The sequence below is a fragment of the Coenobita brevimanus genome, chromosome 88 (assembly GCF_032717465.1).
Source record: "Coenobita brevimanus isolate Jiangsu-jjx chromosome 88, ASM3271746v2, whole genome shotgun sequence".
Classification (NCBI taxonomy): Eukaryota; Metazoa; Arthropoda; class Malacostraca; order Decapoda; family Coenobitidae; genus Coenobita; species Coenobita brevimanus.
The window spans coordinates 1,721,678-1,734,770 of NC_137041.1; the positions used below are offsets into that span (position 1 = coordinate 1,721,678).

Below are 13,093 nucleotides of genomic sequence, written 5' to 3' on the forward strand. Positions count from 1 at the left end.
TACTTCTTGTACATATGTGTTTTATCGTGTTTCATTTTTCTCCTGCCCTTCCTTCTGCCTTTCCCCCGTCACCTTTCTTTATCATCATCACCACCAGTACCATCACCACCAGTACCATCATCACCGTTGTCATCGTCATCATCATTATCACCACCATCATAATCGTCATCGCCATCATCATCGTCATTGCCATCATTATTATCACCACCACCACCACCACCACCATCATCATCATCATCGCCACCACGACCATCATCATCATCATCATCATCATCATCATCATCATCACCACGACCATCATCATCGCCATCATCATCATCAATCTTGACAGCTTTCTATCCTGTTTAATTATTTCCTTCATTTTTCTTATATCTTCAGCTATTAATCATTCTCTTCTTTTTCCTGTTCCTTTTCCGCTTTCTGAACATAAATTATCTCTATTCCCCTCTTCGTTTATGGCGTTCCTTTATTACCCATCTGTTTTTATTGTTCCGTTATTAGTTGCTTTATTCTTTCTCTTACACACTCATTTATCACCTCCTTCCATTACCTGGTCTGTATTCTCTTCATTAATGTTGTTCTGCATGACTTATTTTTGTCACACACACACACACACACACACACACACACACACACACACACACACACACACACACACACACACACACACACACACACACACACATTGAGAGGTGTGACTGTGTGGTTAAGGTGCCTCTTTGCCTTGCACCTTTCCTTTTCTCCCTCTTTTCTTTCTATTTCTTGCCTCTCTCCCTCTTCATTTTATATCCTCTACTTCTTCCTATGTCCTTCTTTCTTCCACGTCCTTAATCCTCCCTCTTCTTTCCCATACACACTGCCTCTTCCTATCTCCGAACTCTTCCCCTCCATATCATTCCTCTACCCCCATCCTTCTCACCACCCTTCGTGTTCCCCCTCTTTATTCCCCTTATCCCTTATCTCCCCCTTCTCCCTTATCTAGTTTATCGCGTTATCAGTAATATCCGCTTGTTCACATGCTCACTTGCGTCTGTCGGGTACAGATAAGAAGTGCTGTACCTATATCAATCCTTCCTTTGCCATTTAGTTGGTCTGTGTGTTAAATCTCTTGTCTGACTAACCATTGCCAACTCTTCCTCTATTCTCCTCCTCCTCTTCTTTTCCTACCTTTCCCTTATCGTTCTCCTCTCTCCATTCTTCCTCGTCTTTCCTCCACGTCCTCTTCTCTCACCTCTTCTGCCTCCCACTTCTCGTTCTCCTCTCCCCATCCTTCCTCTACGTCCACTCTCTTTTCTCATATTCTCTTTCTTCCTTTCCTTTCCTTTCCCATTCCTCCTATCAACTTTTTCCTCTCCATCGCAAATCACTCTTCCCTCTCATTTCCTTCTCTCTCCTCCCTTCTTCGCTGTCTCCTCTCTCCACTGTCTCCTTTCTCCACTCTCCTCCTCGCCCCTCTTCTCCGCTCTCCTCTGCTCTTCTCCAGTCCTCACCTCTGGTCTCCCCTGTGACCTCCCACCGGCGTGACTTGCAACCCGACAAAGGGAGCACCCGAGTTAACCTGAGAGAGAGAGAGAGAGAGAGAGAGAGAGAGAGAGAAGGGGGGGATATCAAGATTAAGGGAATAAGTTGCTCTCTTGAATTGAGTTACTTCTAAGACGGAGAGAGAGAGAGAGAGAGAGAGAGAGAAATAAGGTTCCTTCTTAATGTGAAATGTAGTAATGTGTAAGAAAAGTGAAAGGGATTTTAAAGAAAAGGTTAGAGGTGAATCAGTCTCTCTCTCTCTCTCTCTCTCTCTCTCTCACCCTGCTCTATCACCACCACTCACATTCACCTCCCAGCCCCTGTATGTGCTTCAAGAGCTACCTTGAATCTTTCTTAAGCCTCACTACTCTCTTGCCTTTGAGTAGGAGAGAGAGAGAGAGAGAGAAATAGTGAAAGATTATGCATGAGAAAAGTAAAAACGAATGTGTGTGTGTGTGTGTGTGAGAGAGAGAGAGAGAGAATTTATTTTAGGTAAGATATACTCCTCCTGCCTTGATTTGTACCCATATTTTTTCTTGTTTTTTCCTTGATTTTCTTTTCAGCTTTATTCCCATTTTTCTTGCGTTAATATTATTCTCTCCCTTTGTTGCTTTATTTTTCTTTTTTTCCTGTTCATTCATTTTTATTCATCCACCTGTGCGATTCTCTCTCTCTCTCTCTCTCTTTCTTCCCTTCCTTTTAAGATACTATGTTGAATTAGGCTTTACTTCCTTCATCAACCAAACCTTCCTCCTTTACATCAGGTCGCCTCTCTTAATATTTCCCTCCCTCTCTCCCCTGCTTTCCCCCCTTTCTCTCCCTTTCCCCTTTTCTGATTCTCTCCCTTCCATTCCCTTCCCCTCTCTGTACCTAGCCAGATTTTCCTTCTTTTTCTTTCCCATGCTTCTTGGATCCTACCCCTCCTCCCTTTCTCTGCCTCCCCTTTTTCTCTGCCCCTCATCCCCCTCCCTACCTTTTCCCCTTAACTTCATTATTCCCTACTCTTCGCTCCCCTTCCCCTCCTCTCTTCCCCTCCCTCCCTTCCCGTCCCGCCTTCCTTCGCTCCCCTCTTCCCCTCTTCTCTTTTCACTCTCCCTTCCCTCCCCTCTCATCTCCTAACTCCTACCCCTCTCTTCCCCTCCCCTCCCCCCCTTCCCTACACCACAGTAATCCTGCTTAGCCTCATTTTCTTCTCCCTCTTGTTTAACCTCCTTGTTGAATCTCTCTCTCTCTCTCTCTCTCTCTCTCTCAAAAAAAAAAAAAAAAAAAAAAAAAAAAAAATGGAGTGGAAAGCCCCCGGCCCAGATGAAATTGGCTGGGGGTCCTCAGGGAGCGCTGACCCCCTTGACAAATGGAGTTAGCCTGGACTTGCCCCCTGACGTGAAGGCCCCCCCCCCTACTCCCTGGAACGTGGAGGGAGGGAAAAATGAGGGAGAAGAGTTTTTAGAGAGAGAGAGAGAGAGAGAGAGAGAGAGAGAGAGGAGCTTGTTGAAGGGAAACGTGGGTGGAAAGAATGTTTTGGTGAGGGAGGGAGGAGATAGGAGGAGGTGAAGGATTTGGATGGAGAATAAGGAAGGACAGGAGTAATGAAAGAGGACGAGGTGAGGAAAGAGGGGAGGAGGAGGAGGAGGAGAGGAAAAAAATAAGAAGATAGGAGGAAGAGGAGAAGAAAGAACTAGGGAGAAGATAAAGAGGTGGCGGAGAATGTGGAAGGATGAAGTGAAGATGAAGGAGTTGAGGAGGAAAAGGAAGGAGGAGGAGGAGGAGGAGGAAAGAAGGGAAACAAAAGGAAAATAAGAGTAGGAGGAAGATATGGAGGGAGGAGGAAAGGAGAGAAATAGGGAGAATGTAAGAGGAGGACGAAGATATGGAGGGAGAATGTGGAAGGGAAGAAGTATTGAAAGAGGAGGAGTTGAGGAGGGAATGGAAGGAGGAGGAGGAGGAAAGGAGAGAGAGAAGAAGAAAACTGGAAATGGAGGGAATACATGGATGGAAAGAAAAAAGAAAAAGTGTTAGAGGAGGAGAGGGAGTACGAGACTGGAGAAAAGGGGAGAGAGATTTTTTCGGAGGAGGAGAGGGAAAAATTGTGAGAGCGAAGGGAGACATTTCTTTTTTCCCCCACTTCCCCCTCCCTCCCCTCTCTTTTCCTCTCTTCCTACTCTTTCTGTTCACCCTCTCTCCATCTCAGCTCCCTAACTGATCCACCACCACTACCACCATCCACCACCACTACCACCATCCACCACCTCATCCCACCCATTCTTCCCTGTGCCGTCCTCTCGTCGCCAACTCATTTCAAACTTCAGTACTTCCTTAAACTTCTGGCCGACATCTTATACCAAGTTTATCCAATGTTTTCTCCTCTGCTTCTTCTCCCTTCCCTTCCTCGGGGCTGCTGGTGTCCTGGTGGTTATGGCTTTATTTCTTTTAGACTAGCTTTTCTATCTGCCTGCCTATCTCCATCTGTCTACCTATCTGTTTATCTATCTATCTATCAGGCCATCCCCAGTCTTCTTGAGCTCGTCGGGGGTGGCCACAAACAAATCGCCTCCTTGTCGCCCCGTCTCCTGCCATTACGCTGCCCTGCCCCAACTTCCACCCCCCTCTCTCATATGCCTCTCTAATCCACCCACTCTATTTAGGGTTTGATACTGATCTGGCTTATGTTGCAAGGACAAGTAGTAACTCAAAAGGTCTTACGGCCAATACAGAGGAGATGTTATGAGTTAGTTTTTTTCTTTCCTTTTTTCAATTTATATCACCCCTCCCCCTTGTCTTAGGTAGGTAGGTCTGTTTATAATGTAAGTAAATCAGTAGGTAGGTCGGTAAATTTAGAGGTCAGTTAGTAGGCAGGTAATTGTGGTAGGTAGGTAAATAGTCCAGGTAGAAGTATAGCTATGATAGGTGAGTATGAAGGTGTAAGTAGGTAAAGGAGGTGTAGGTAGGTGTAGGTATAATGTTACTGTAGGTAGGCTGGTAGGTATGAAGGTGCGGTAGGTGTATTAGGTAGGTAGGTAGGTAGGTAGGTAGGTGGACATGTAGTTGGGGTAGATGAATATGTAGATGGAGTTTCTTTCCCCGCAGGCAGCACCACCGGCTACCTTGACTGACACTTCTAATTATTGAGCCTTCCTCCTTGCTGGGGGGGGGGGGAGAGGGAGTCAAGGGCCCTCCACCCCTCCCTTCTCTCTCCCTCCACCCCTCCCCTCTTTCTCCCTCCCCCTCCACCCCTCCTTTTCCCTCTCTTCGTTTTACTTTCTTGCCTACCTCCCTTCACCCAAATGTTCCCCCGCACCATTCACTCTTTTCCCTCCTCACCCTCACCTTTCCTTCCCTTTCTTTCCCCATCCTTTCTATTTTTCTCTCTCTCCCCCGTTCCTTCGCTCTCCCATTCACTCCTCTTTCTCCCCTCTCCCACCCTCCCCTTCCCTTACTCCGTTCCTACACCTCTTTTTCCCTTCACTTTTCTCTCTCACTCCTTTTCTTTCCTCCCTCGTTCTCCTCCAGTCTCCCTCACTCATTCCCTCCATTTTTCTTTCCTTCTTCCGTCCTCCCATAATTAATTTGTTTAGCCACTCAGCCTTCCTTCGTCCATTCCTTCACCTCGTTTTCCCTCCTTCCTTTTTCTCTCCTTCACTTCTTTTCTCTCCTCCCGTCTCCCTCACTCATTACCTCCATTTCTCTGTCCTCCTTTCTTCCTTCCATCTGCAGTTAATGTCGTCACTCACTCTCTTCCTTCTTCCTATCCATTTTCTCACTCTGACGTCATCTTCCTGACTTGCACACCCCTTATGGCTGCTCACTATGATTCTCTTCTTATTTACATTTATTTTCTATGTCTTCTTAGTCTATACATTTTTTTCTCGTCAGCATCCTTGCATTCTGTTATCTTGATTTTGTATTTGATCATTTTTTTTTATTTCCCTCTCCTTCAGATTCTCCTCAAGTTCTTTTCTTCCGTCTCTCCCTCTCTCCCTCCGCTCCCCATTCTTTCCTTACATAACCCTCCATTACCTCCTTTCCTTCTCCGCCCTCTTCCCTCTCCCTCTCTCCCTCCGCTCCCCATTCTTTCCTTACATTACCCTCCATTACCTTCTTTCCTTCTCCGCCCTCTTCTCTCTCCCTCTTTCCTTTCCCTGTTCCCTCCCCCTCCGTCTTTCCTCTCCCTGTTCCCTCTCCCTCCCTCTTTCCTCTCCCTCCCAGCCTTCTTCCCTGGTAAGGTAGTGTTGAGTGAGCGTCTCTGTGTGTGGTAAGATTTATGTTGTGATAAAGAGAGACTGGAAATGTTACACCACACTATGCCTCCATAACATGCCTTCCGCTCTGACATCCTGACCTTCCTTCCTTCCTTCCTGGCTCGTATTTCTCCCTCCTTCCTTCCTTCCTTCCTGTCCCCTGCCCTTCCTTGCTGACTTATTTTTTCATCCTTCCTTCGTGGCCCTTTTTCTCCTTCCGTCTTTCCATCCTTCCTTCTTGCGTCCCGTCATGACTTTTTTTTGTCTTCCTTCCTGACGTATTTTTCTTTCCTTCCTTCGTTCATTATTTCTTTCATCCTTCTGCACGTCATTCCTCACCTGTTCCTTTATTAATCAACTCCTCCCTCTTTCTCTTATGTATGCCTCCCCTCTTTATTTTTTCCCCTCCTTCCATCCACCCTTTCTTTGCATATTCTCCTCTTGAGCCCCTTATTTTTCCTTCCTTCTTTCTTTCTGGCCTGTCTTGATCTTTCTTTCCTCCTCCTATTCGTCTTTCTGTTTTTTTACTCACGTTATTTTTTGTTTTTTACTACACGCTTCTTTTTTTTCGTTCATTCTTTCTTCCAACTGATTTTTTTTTTTTTTTTATCCCGTCCCGTTCTTTTTTCCTTCCTACTCTCTGGCCTTTTTTTTTTTCCTTCAATTCTTACTCGACTCGTCCTTTTCACCTTCCACTTTTTTTTTTTTTTCTTTTCCTTCCCTCAATCCGTCTTGTTTTTTCTTGCCTCCTTTCCTCCTTCCTACCTACCTTCCACACTTTCATGTCCTTCCTTCCTGTCTGCCATCCTTTCTTCCTTCTATAGACCTTTTCAAATCCCTTCCTCCCACCCATTCACTTCCAACATTCCTTCCTTCCTGTCGCCCTTTTCACTTCCTTCTTCCCTATCAACTATCCTTCCTTCCTTCCTGTCTGCCATCCTTCCTTCACTTATCCTCCCTTCCTTCCCTCGTATCGTCGATCTCTCCTTCCTTCTGTTTAGCAAAATTATCATTGTTACGAAACCAACGCTTCTCAGTCCTTCGCAGAACCTTTCAACGCAACTCACGCCACCAGCACTTGTGTCAACACCCGACGCACGCTGCCATCGATGTATTGGAATGCGTGTGTGTGTGTGTGTGTGTGTGTGTGTGTGTGTGTGTGTGTGTGTGTGTGTGTGTGTGTGTGTGTGTGTGTCGTTCGTTGCCTCTGCTTGTTCGTATGCGTGTTTTGTGTGTGTGTGTGTGTGTGTGTGTGTGTGTGTGTGTGTGTGTGTGTGTGTGGTTATTAAAGGGCCATTTTTCCCCTTGTCGCCGTCGTTCTTGATATGAATTTAGGCGATTTATCTTAGTGGGTCTCGGGGGGCTTTCTGTGTGTGTGTGTGTGTTCACTTTTATGTTTACATACCTTTAGGCTATATTTGTGTCAGACAGGCATGCAGGCAGACAGACAAATATGCTGCAGTATAGAATATTGATAAGTTCTGGGAAATATAAATCAGGTGTGTGTGTGTGTGTGTGTTTCGTTTTCTCTTCGTGTTCGTGTATATTTTTGCCTGTGTGTTTAGTGTCTGCGTCTTTGTGTTTGTGTGTTTTGTCATGTTTTTGTCATTGGAACAGTTAAACGCTAATTATGTCTACTGAAACGTTTTTCCTGTTTCTTGTTTCGTCCGTCTGTCTGTCTGAATCGACCTATCTATTTATCTATCCAGCTGTCTATATATCAGTATTTTATGTTAGCCAGGATTTTGGTGCTGTATTTTTAAGGTTAATTATTTTTTTTGTGTATATCTTTCCATCTGTATCTATCTACCTATCTTTATCTGTATCTATCTGTCTATCTATCTATTTTTTTATCTTGGGGTTTTGGTGTGGTGGTGGGAGGGTCAGGTTTGGTGGAGGTGATTTAAAGTTGCCTGACCTGGGATAGTGTGATCAGCCGGGTCTTCATACCCTGAGAGAGAGAGAGGGGGGGGGAGGGAGAGTTAAGAGAGGTAAGTGGCAAGGCTGAAATGGAAAGTAAGAGAAAGAGCGGGGTGGAGAGAAAGGAGAGAGGCTGTGACGTAAGGAGAGAGGGGGGAGGAGAATGGGGCTTTTGAGAGAGAGAGGTGGGGGGGGGTAGAGAGAGCGAGGACAGCTGGCCACCATTATCACAGTAGCGGGTGGGACCTGTGCCCCGCCAGATATTAACGACCTAACCCCCCTTACCCCTCCCCTCCCTTTCCCCCTTACCTTCCCTACCATCTCTTACCCCCCCCTGGCACCCCCTTCCTCCTCACCCTTCCCTTACCCCTCCCTACCTCTCCTTGTCCTTGGTTAGCTCCCTCCACCCCTTTCCCCTTCCCTGTCACCCCTTTCCCCTCACCTACCACCCCTTTCCCCTCACCTACCACCCCTTTCCCCTCACTTGCCTCCCCTCTCCAGCCACCTGCCACCACTACACTGCCTACCTACCTTAACTATATTGGCGTGTCTTCCTCTCTCCCCATCTTCCTCCTATTATAAACTGACACCTCCTTCCCCTCCCCTTCCCCCTCCCCTCTTGCACCACATTGCATTCTCTCTTCCCTTCTCCCCTTTCCTCCCCAATCACGCTGGTCTCCCCCACACCTTCTCTGTACCTTCCTGTCTACCACATATCACCTCTTCCTCTCACTAAAATCACAGTGTCCCCCTACCTTCCTCTAAGCACTAACTGCCACCCCCCGCCCCTCCCTGTGTCACTTATTGCTCCCCTCATCTCCCCTCACCCCTCTACCTACCACATTTCCTTCGTCCTCCCTCCCCTCATCCATACAAAGCTTCTCACTTCCCCTTTCCCCCTTATCTAGTTTCCTTTCTTGACCACCATCACCATCCCCTTACCTTCTCTCCCCCACCATCGTACTTGTAACTCCCCTCCTCTTTCTCTCCTCCACTGTATTACACTGCCTCGCTTACCCTCCCTGCCTCCCAAAACTAATATTCAGCCTCTCCTTCTCCTCACTCCCACTGACACTACCTCTTCCACCCCTCCATATCACCACACTCCCTCATCCCCCCTCTCCATATCACCACACTCCCTCCACCTCCCTCTCCTTTACTTTCCCTCTCGTGCCCCCTCCATCATCATACAGCTTCCCTCCTTTCCACCACCTGTTTCACACCCACTACCTCTTCCGTCCATCCTACCCCCCACCTGTGCCTCTCTGTCTCTCCCCAGCCTCCTTCTCTCCCTTTCTCCCTTCCACACTCTCCCCAATTAACATGAACAGCAGCCACCACAGCTAAATGAACCCCACCTGATTTATCGCACCCCCTTCCCCCTCTCATCCCATCCCTGTCCCAACACCCACCCTGCCTCACTCCTGATTGCACCCACACCAGTTATGAGGTGGAGGGGTGGAAGGTTGATAAAGGATGGATGAGTGGAAGAGTAATAAAGGGTGGATGAGTGGAAGAGTAATAAAGGATGGACGAGTGGAAGATTAAGGGTGGATGAGTGGAATTATAAGTGAAAAAAAAAGTGTCTAAACCCTTACTAGAAAGATCGGGTAGTGGAGCCAGTCCTTGTGGGTTTGACATTTCACGCAGTTAAGATTCAGAGGTCGGGTTTAAGAGTTTGGCAAGGGTTGAGAGGAAAGGGACGGTCAGTGAGGAACGAGGAACTTTGGATTGACGCAAGTGGAGAATGTTCACCTGACGTTTGTAATGAGCTTTGCCTGTCTACCTGCCCAGACGTACAATACATACATACATACATACATAACCTGCCTATACATACGTACATAACCTGCCTATACATACATAACCCACCCATACATACATAACCTGCCCATACATACATACATAACCCACCCATACATTCATAAATACATAGCCTGTATATACATGCATACATATTTACATACATACATAACCTGCCCATACATATCCATCCATCCATACATATATACGTACATAACCTGCACATACGTCCATAAATACATAACCTGATTAAACGTACATACCTACATGCAAACAGGTCGACACATACGCACATATATATCTTCGTCACTCACCTGTCACCTGTACAGTTTTTGCTTATTATTATTATTACACACACACACACACACACACACACACACACACACACACACACACACACACACACACACACACACACGTCAGCATACCACATACCACACTCAAAGCTATCAACTTCAGCCAGGGATGTTTTTGGTTTGAGGTCAGTACTGTCAAGAAAAAAAAAAAAAGATGAAAAGGGAAGTAGTTACCATGTTGAACGTTAAATTATGGGAGAGGCAAAGAAGTTCAATTATTCCTGTGTTACCTGCTTGTCAGATTGGGACGTTTCATTTACTCTCGTGCTGTTTCTTATTAGTTCGCGTGGTGTATTAATAGGTGGTTGGGGATGGTGGTGTCTGTTTCCATCTGACACATTCCTAGCCCCTTTGAGGTCAGGTGATGGTCAGGTGTAGTCACGAGGTTTTGATTTAGCTAGTAACCAAGGAGACTCATATTTCATACCTAAGAATCCGTAACTCCTTGGAGGTTAGTTGATGGTTAAGAGTGGTAAGATCGGAGGCTTGATTTAACTAGTAACCAAGGAGACTCACTGCTTCATAACTAAGGCTCATTATACAACAGTGAGTAAGCTAAAGTATGAATTGGCCACTTCCGTCAGATAAAAACAATTTGACACTAGCTATGTTGGTCTTGGAATGATTTTGGTGGTAGTGGTTATTGAAGAGGTTTGGAGATAGGAAGGAAAGAAGAGAGGGGAAAGGACTGAGAGAGCTGTAAAATTTTAGTACCAGAATGATGTGTGTGTGTGTGTGTGTGTGTGTGTGTGTGTGTGTGTGTGTGTGTGTGTGTGTGTGTGTGTGTGTGAGAGAGAGAGAGAGAGAGAGAGAGAGAGAGAGATTAGAGAGAGAGAGAGAGAGAGCAATAAAATTTTTAGTATGCTGCCTAAAGAGCGAGAAGAAGGAGAGCGATGCAGTTTTGATGGTGATGGGAGAGATAAAGATGATGATGATGATGATAGCGGCGACAGAGAGTTCGTATTACATCAGAATTTCATAGGAGTGTAGTGAAGAGTGTTAGGATGGGAGAGGATGATGAAAATGATGATGATGGCGGTAGAGAATTTGTTACATTAGTTCATAGTAGTTTTGTGAAGTTTTGAATTATTGTTTTTTTCTTCTTGCTAGGTGGATAGATACTAAACCATCTGTGTAGGAAGCTGGATAGATTGATAAACAGGTGTTATGTAGATAGGTGCAAGGTCAGGTAAGTAGTTGGATATTGTAGGTAGATGGGTATTGGTATTTGTCGGTAGGTAGTGTAGGTAGGTGGATGGTAGTCTTGTAGGTAGATTGATGGTTTATAGGTAGATGGTTGCAGCTGGGTGGATAGGAAGTCAGATAGATATAAATAGATATGGTTAGGCTGGTGGTGTGCTTGATTGGCAGGCAGGAGGTGGGTATGGTCATTTATTATTACCTAGATCGATTATGGCGGCCTTCTTCCTTACTCCCCCTGCCCTCCCTTTCCCCCTCCCCTTCCCCCTGCCTTACCTCCCTCCTCTAATTCCTTTCTTCTATGCCTTTTTTCTTCTTTATTTCCCCTTTTCTTCTCTCCTTTTACTTGTTATTCTTCTTTTATTTCTCATCTTGCTACCTACGTGCATAAAAGATTACCTGGATCCATAGCTATATATTTCACCACTTAATTGGACCTACCGACCTGTTTAACATGCTCTTACCTACCAGTGTTTACCTGTGTACATAGCTGACTAATTTGTCTACACCTGTACACATTCACCAACCTAAAAAACCTACCTTCCCACCTCTACCCAGCGTATTTACCCATTGACGTATCTACTAAATTCTACATATTCACCTACTTGCTTAATCTACCCCCCTATCACAGGGACACACATTCACGCATCTACTTACCTGTCAGCCTGCCTACTTACCTTCCTACCTACCTGAAGTTCCTAATTATTCACCTACATACCTGCCTTATCACCTGTCTAAAATACTGTTCTTTCATTGCCCAGCGTTGCCCTAGTCACGAATAAGTGCAAACCGTGCCCTGGGTGAGAAATAAGGTCAATTATGCAACAAGGGCACTGTTCAACACGGCTCTGCAGTGTGCCCCGCCCTCACACACACACACACACACACACACACACACACACACACACACACACACACACACACACAGTCACACACACACACACACACACACACAGTCACATACACGCACCCTCTTACCCAATTAACTCAGCCACCTCGCATCTTAAGCACATCCACCCCTGCACTTCCATCACACACACACACACACACACACACACACACACACACACACACACACACACACACACACACACACACACACACACACATACACATTTCCCACCTATATTCCCACACGTACATCCACCCGCCCACATTCCCACCCACCCACCAGGCCATACGGGACGGGGCTAGATGCAGTCACCTTGTCGCTTATGAATCTGCTCTTTGTTTGGGGGTGGACGGGGCGGGTGTGGGTGGGGTTGGGGGTGGACGGGGTGGGACTGGAGCTCTTGTGTAACTCGCAGTGGATGGATTTTTTTTCTCGTTTTTCCTGCTGTTTTCCTGGTGCTTTTTTCATCTTTATTTCCGTGTCAGAATGTCTTTGCCTTTCATAGTGCCTAATGTACGTGTATCATTTATTTATATATTTATTTTTGCAGTGTTACCATTTGGGGGAATTAGGATTATGATGAAACATATACCCATGCGATTTCCCCTCTCTCTCTCACACACACACACACACACACACACACACACACACACACACACACACACACACACACACACACACACACACACACACACAAAACCATGCTGGGTCCTGATTATACTGAACCAACTATGTTTTTCTTTTTTTCAGGAAAGGGGAGCCAGAAACACCCAACCATGTGCTCCTCATGACCATCCTCAACCCAGCCTACCCCATCACAGTGGTAAGGACTCGCAGAAGAACATTTTATTTTATCACTCGTATTTTCTTATGCCCCCAAGCGATTTAATTGAGGCCAGAGAGGACTTAATTGAGGCCAGAGAGGACTTAATTGAGGCCAGAGAGGACTTAATTGAGGCCAGAGAGGACTTAATTGAGGCCAGAGAGGACTTAATTGAGGCCAGAGAGGACTTAATTGAGGCCAGAGAGGACTTAATTGAGGCCAGAGAGGACTTAATTTGAGGCTAGAGAGGACTTTTTACCTAAGGGGTTTTGTAGAAGGTGCGTTGCAAGAAGTGGAAATGTGGCAAGGACATAGGAACCTTGTATCATTCTTATTATTATTA

At 45.9% G+C, this 13,093-nt stretch overlaps 1 protein-coding gene across 9 annotated transcripts in view; it reads left to right on the forward strand.

Annotated features, from left to right (window-relative positions):
- Nucleotides 1-13,093, forward strand: part of LOC145411128 (heterogeneous nuclear ribonucleoprotein L-like) — a 535,656-nt gene that overhangs the window by 411,133 nt on the left and 111,430 nt on the right. For all 9 annotated transcript variants that reach the window (XM_080281178.1, XM_080281172.1, XM_080281173.1 and 6 more), the window contains one exon: nt 12,678-12,750. In XM_080281178.1, coding sequence (XP_080137304.1) covers nt 12,678-12,750 — 73 coding nt within the window. The remainder of the gene's footprint in view (nt 1-12,677; nt 12,751-13,093) is intronic.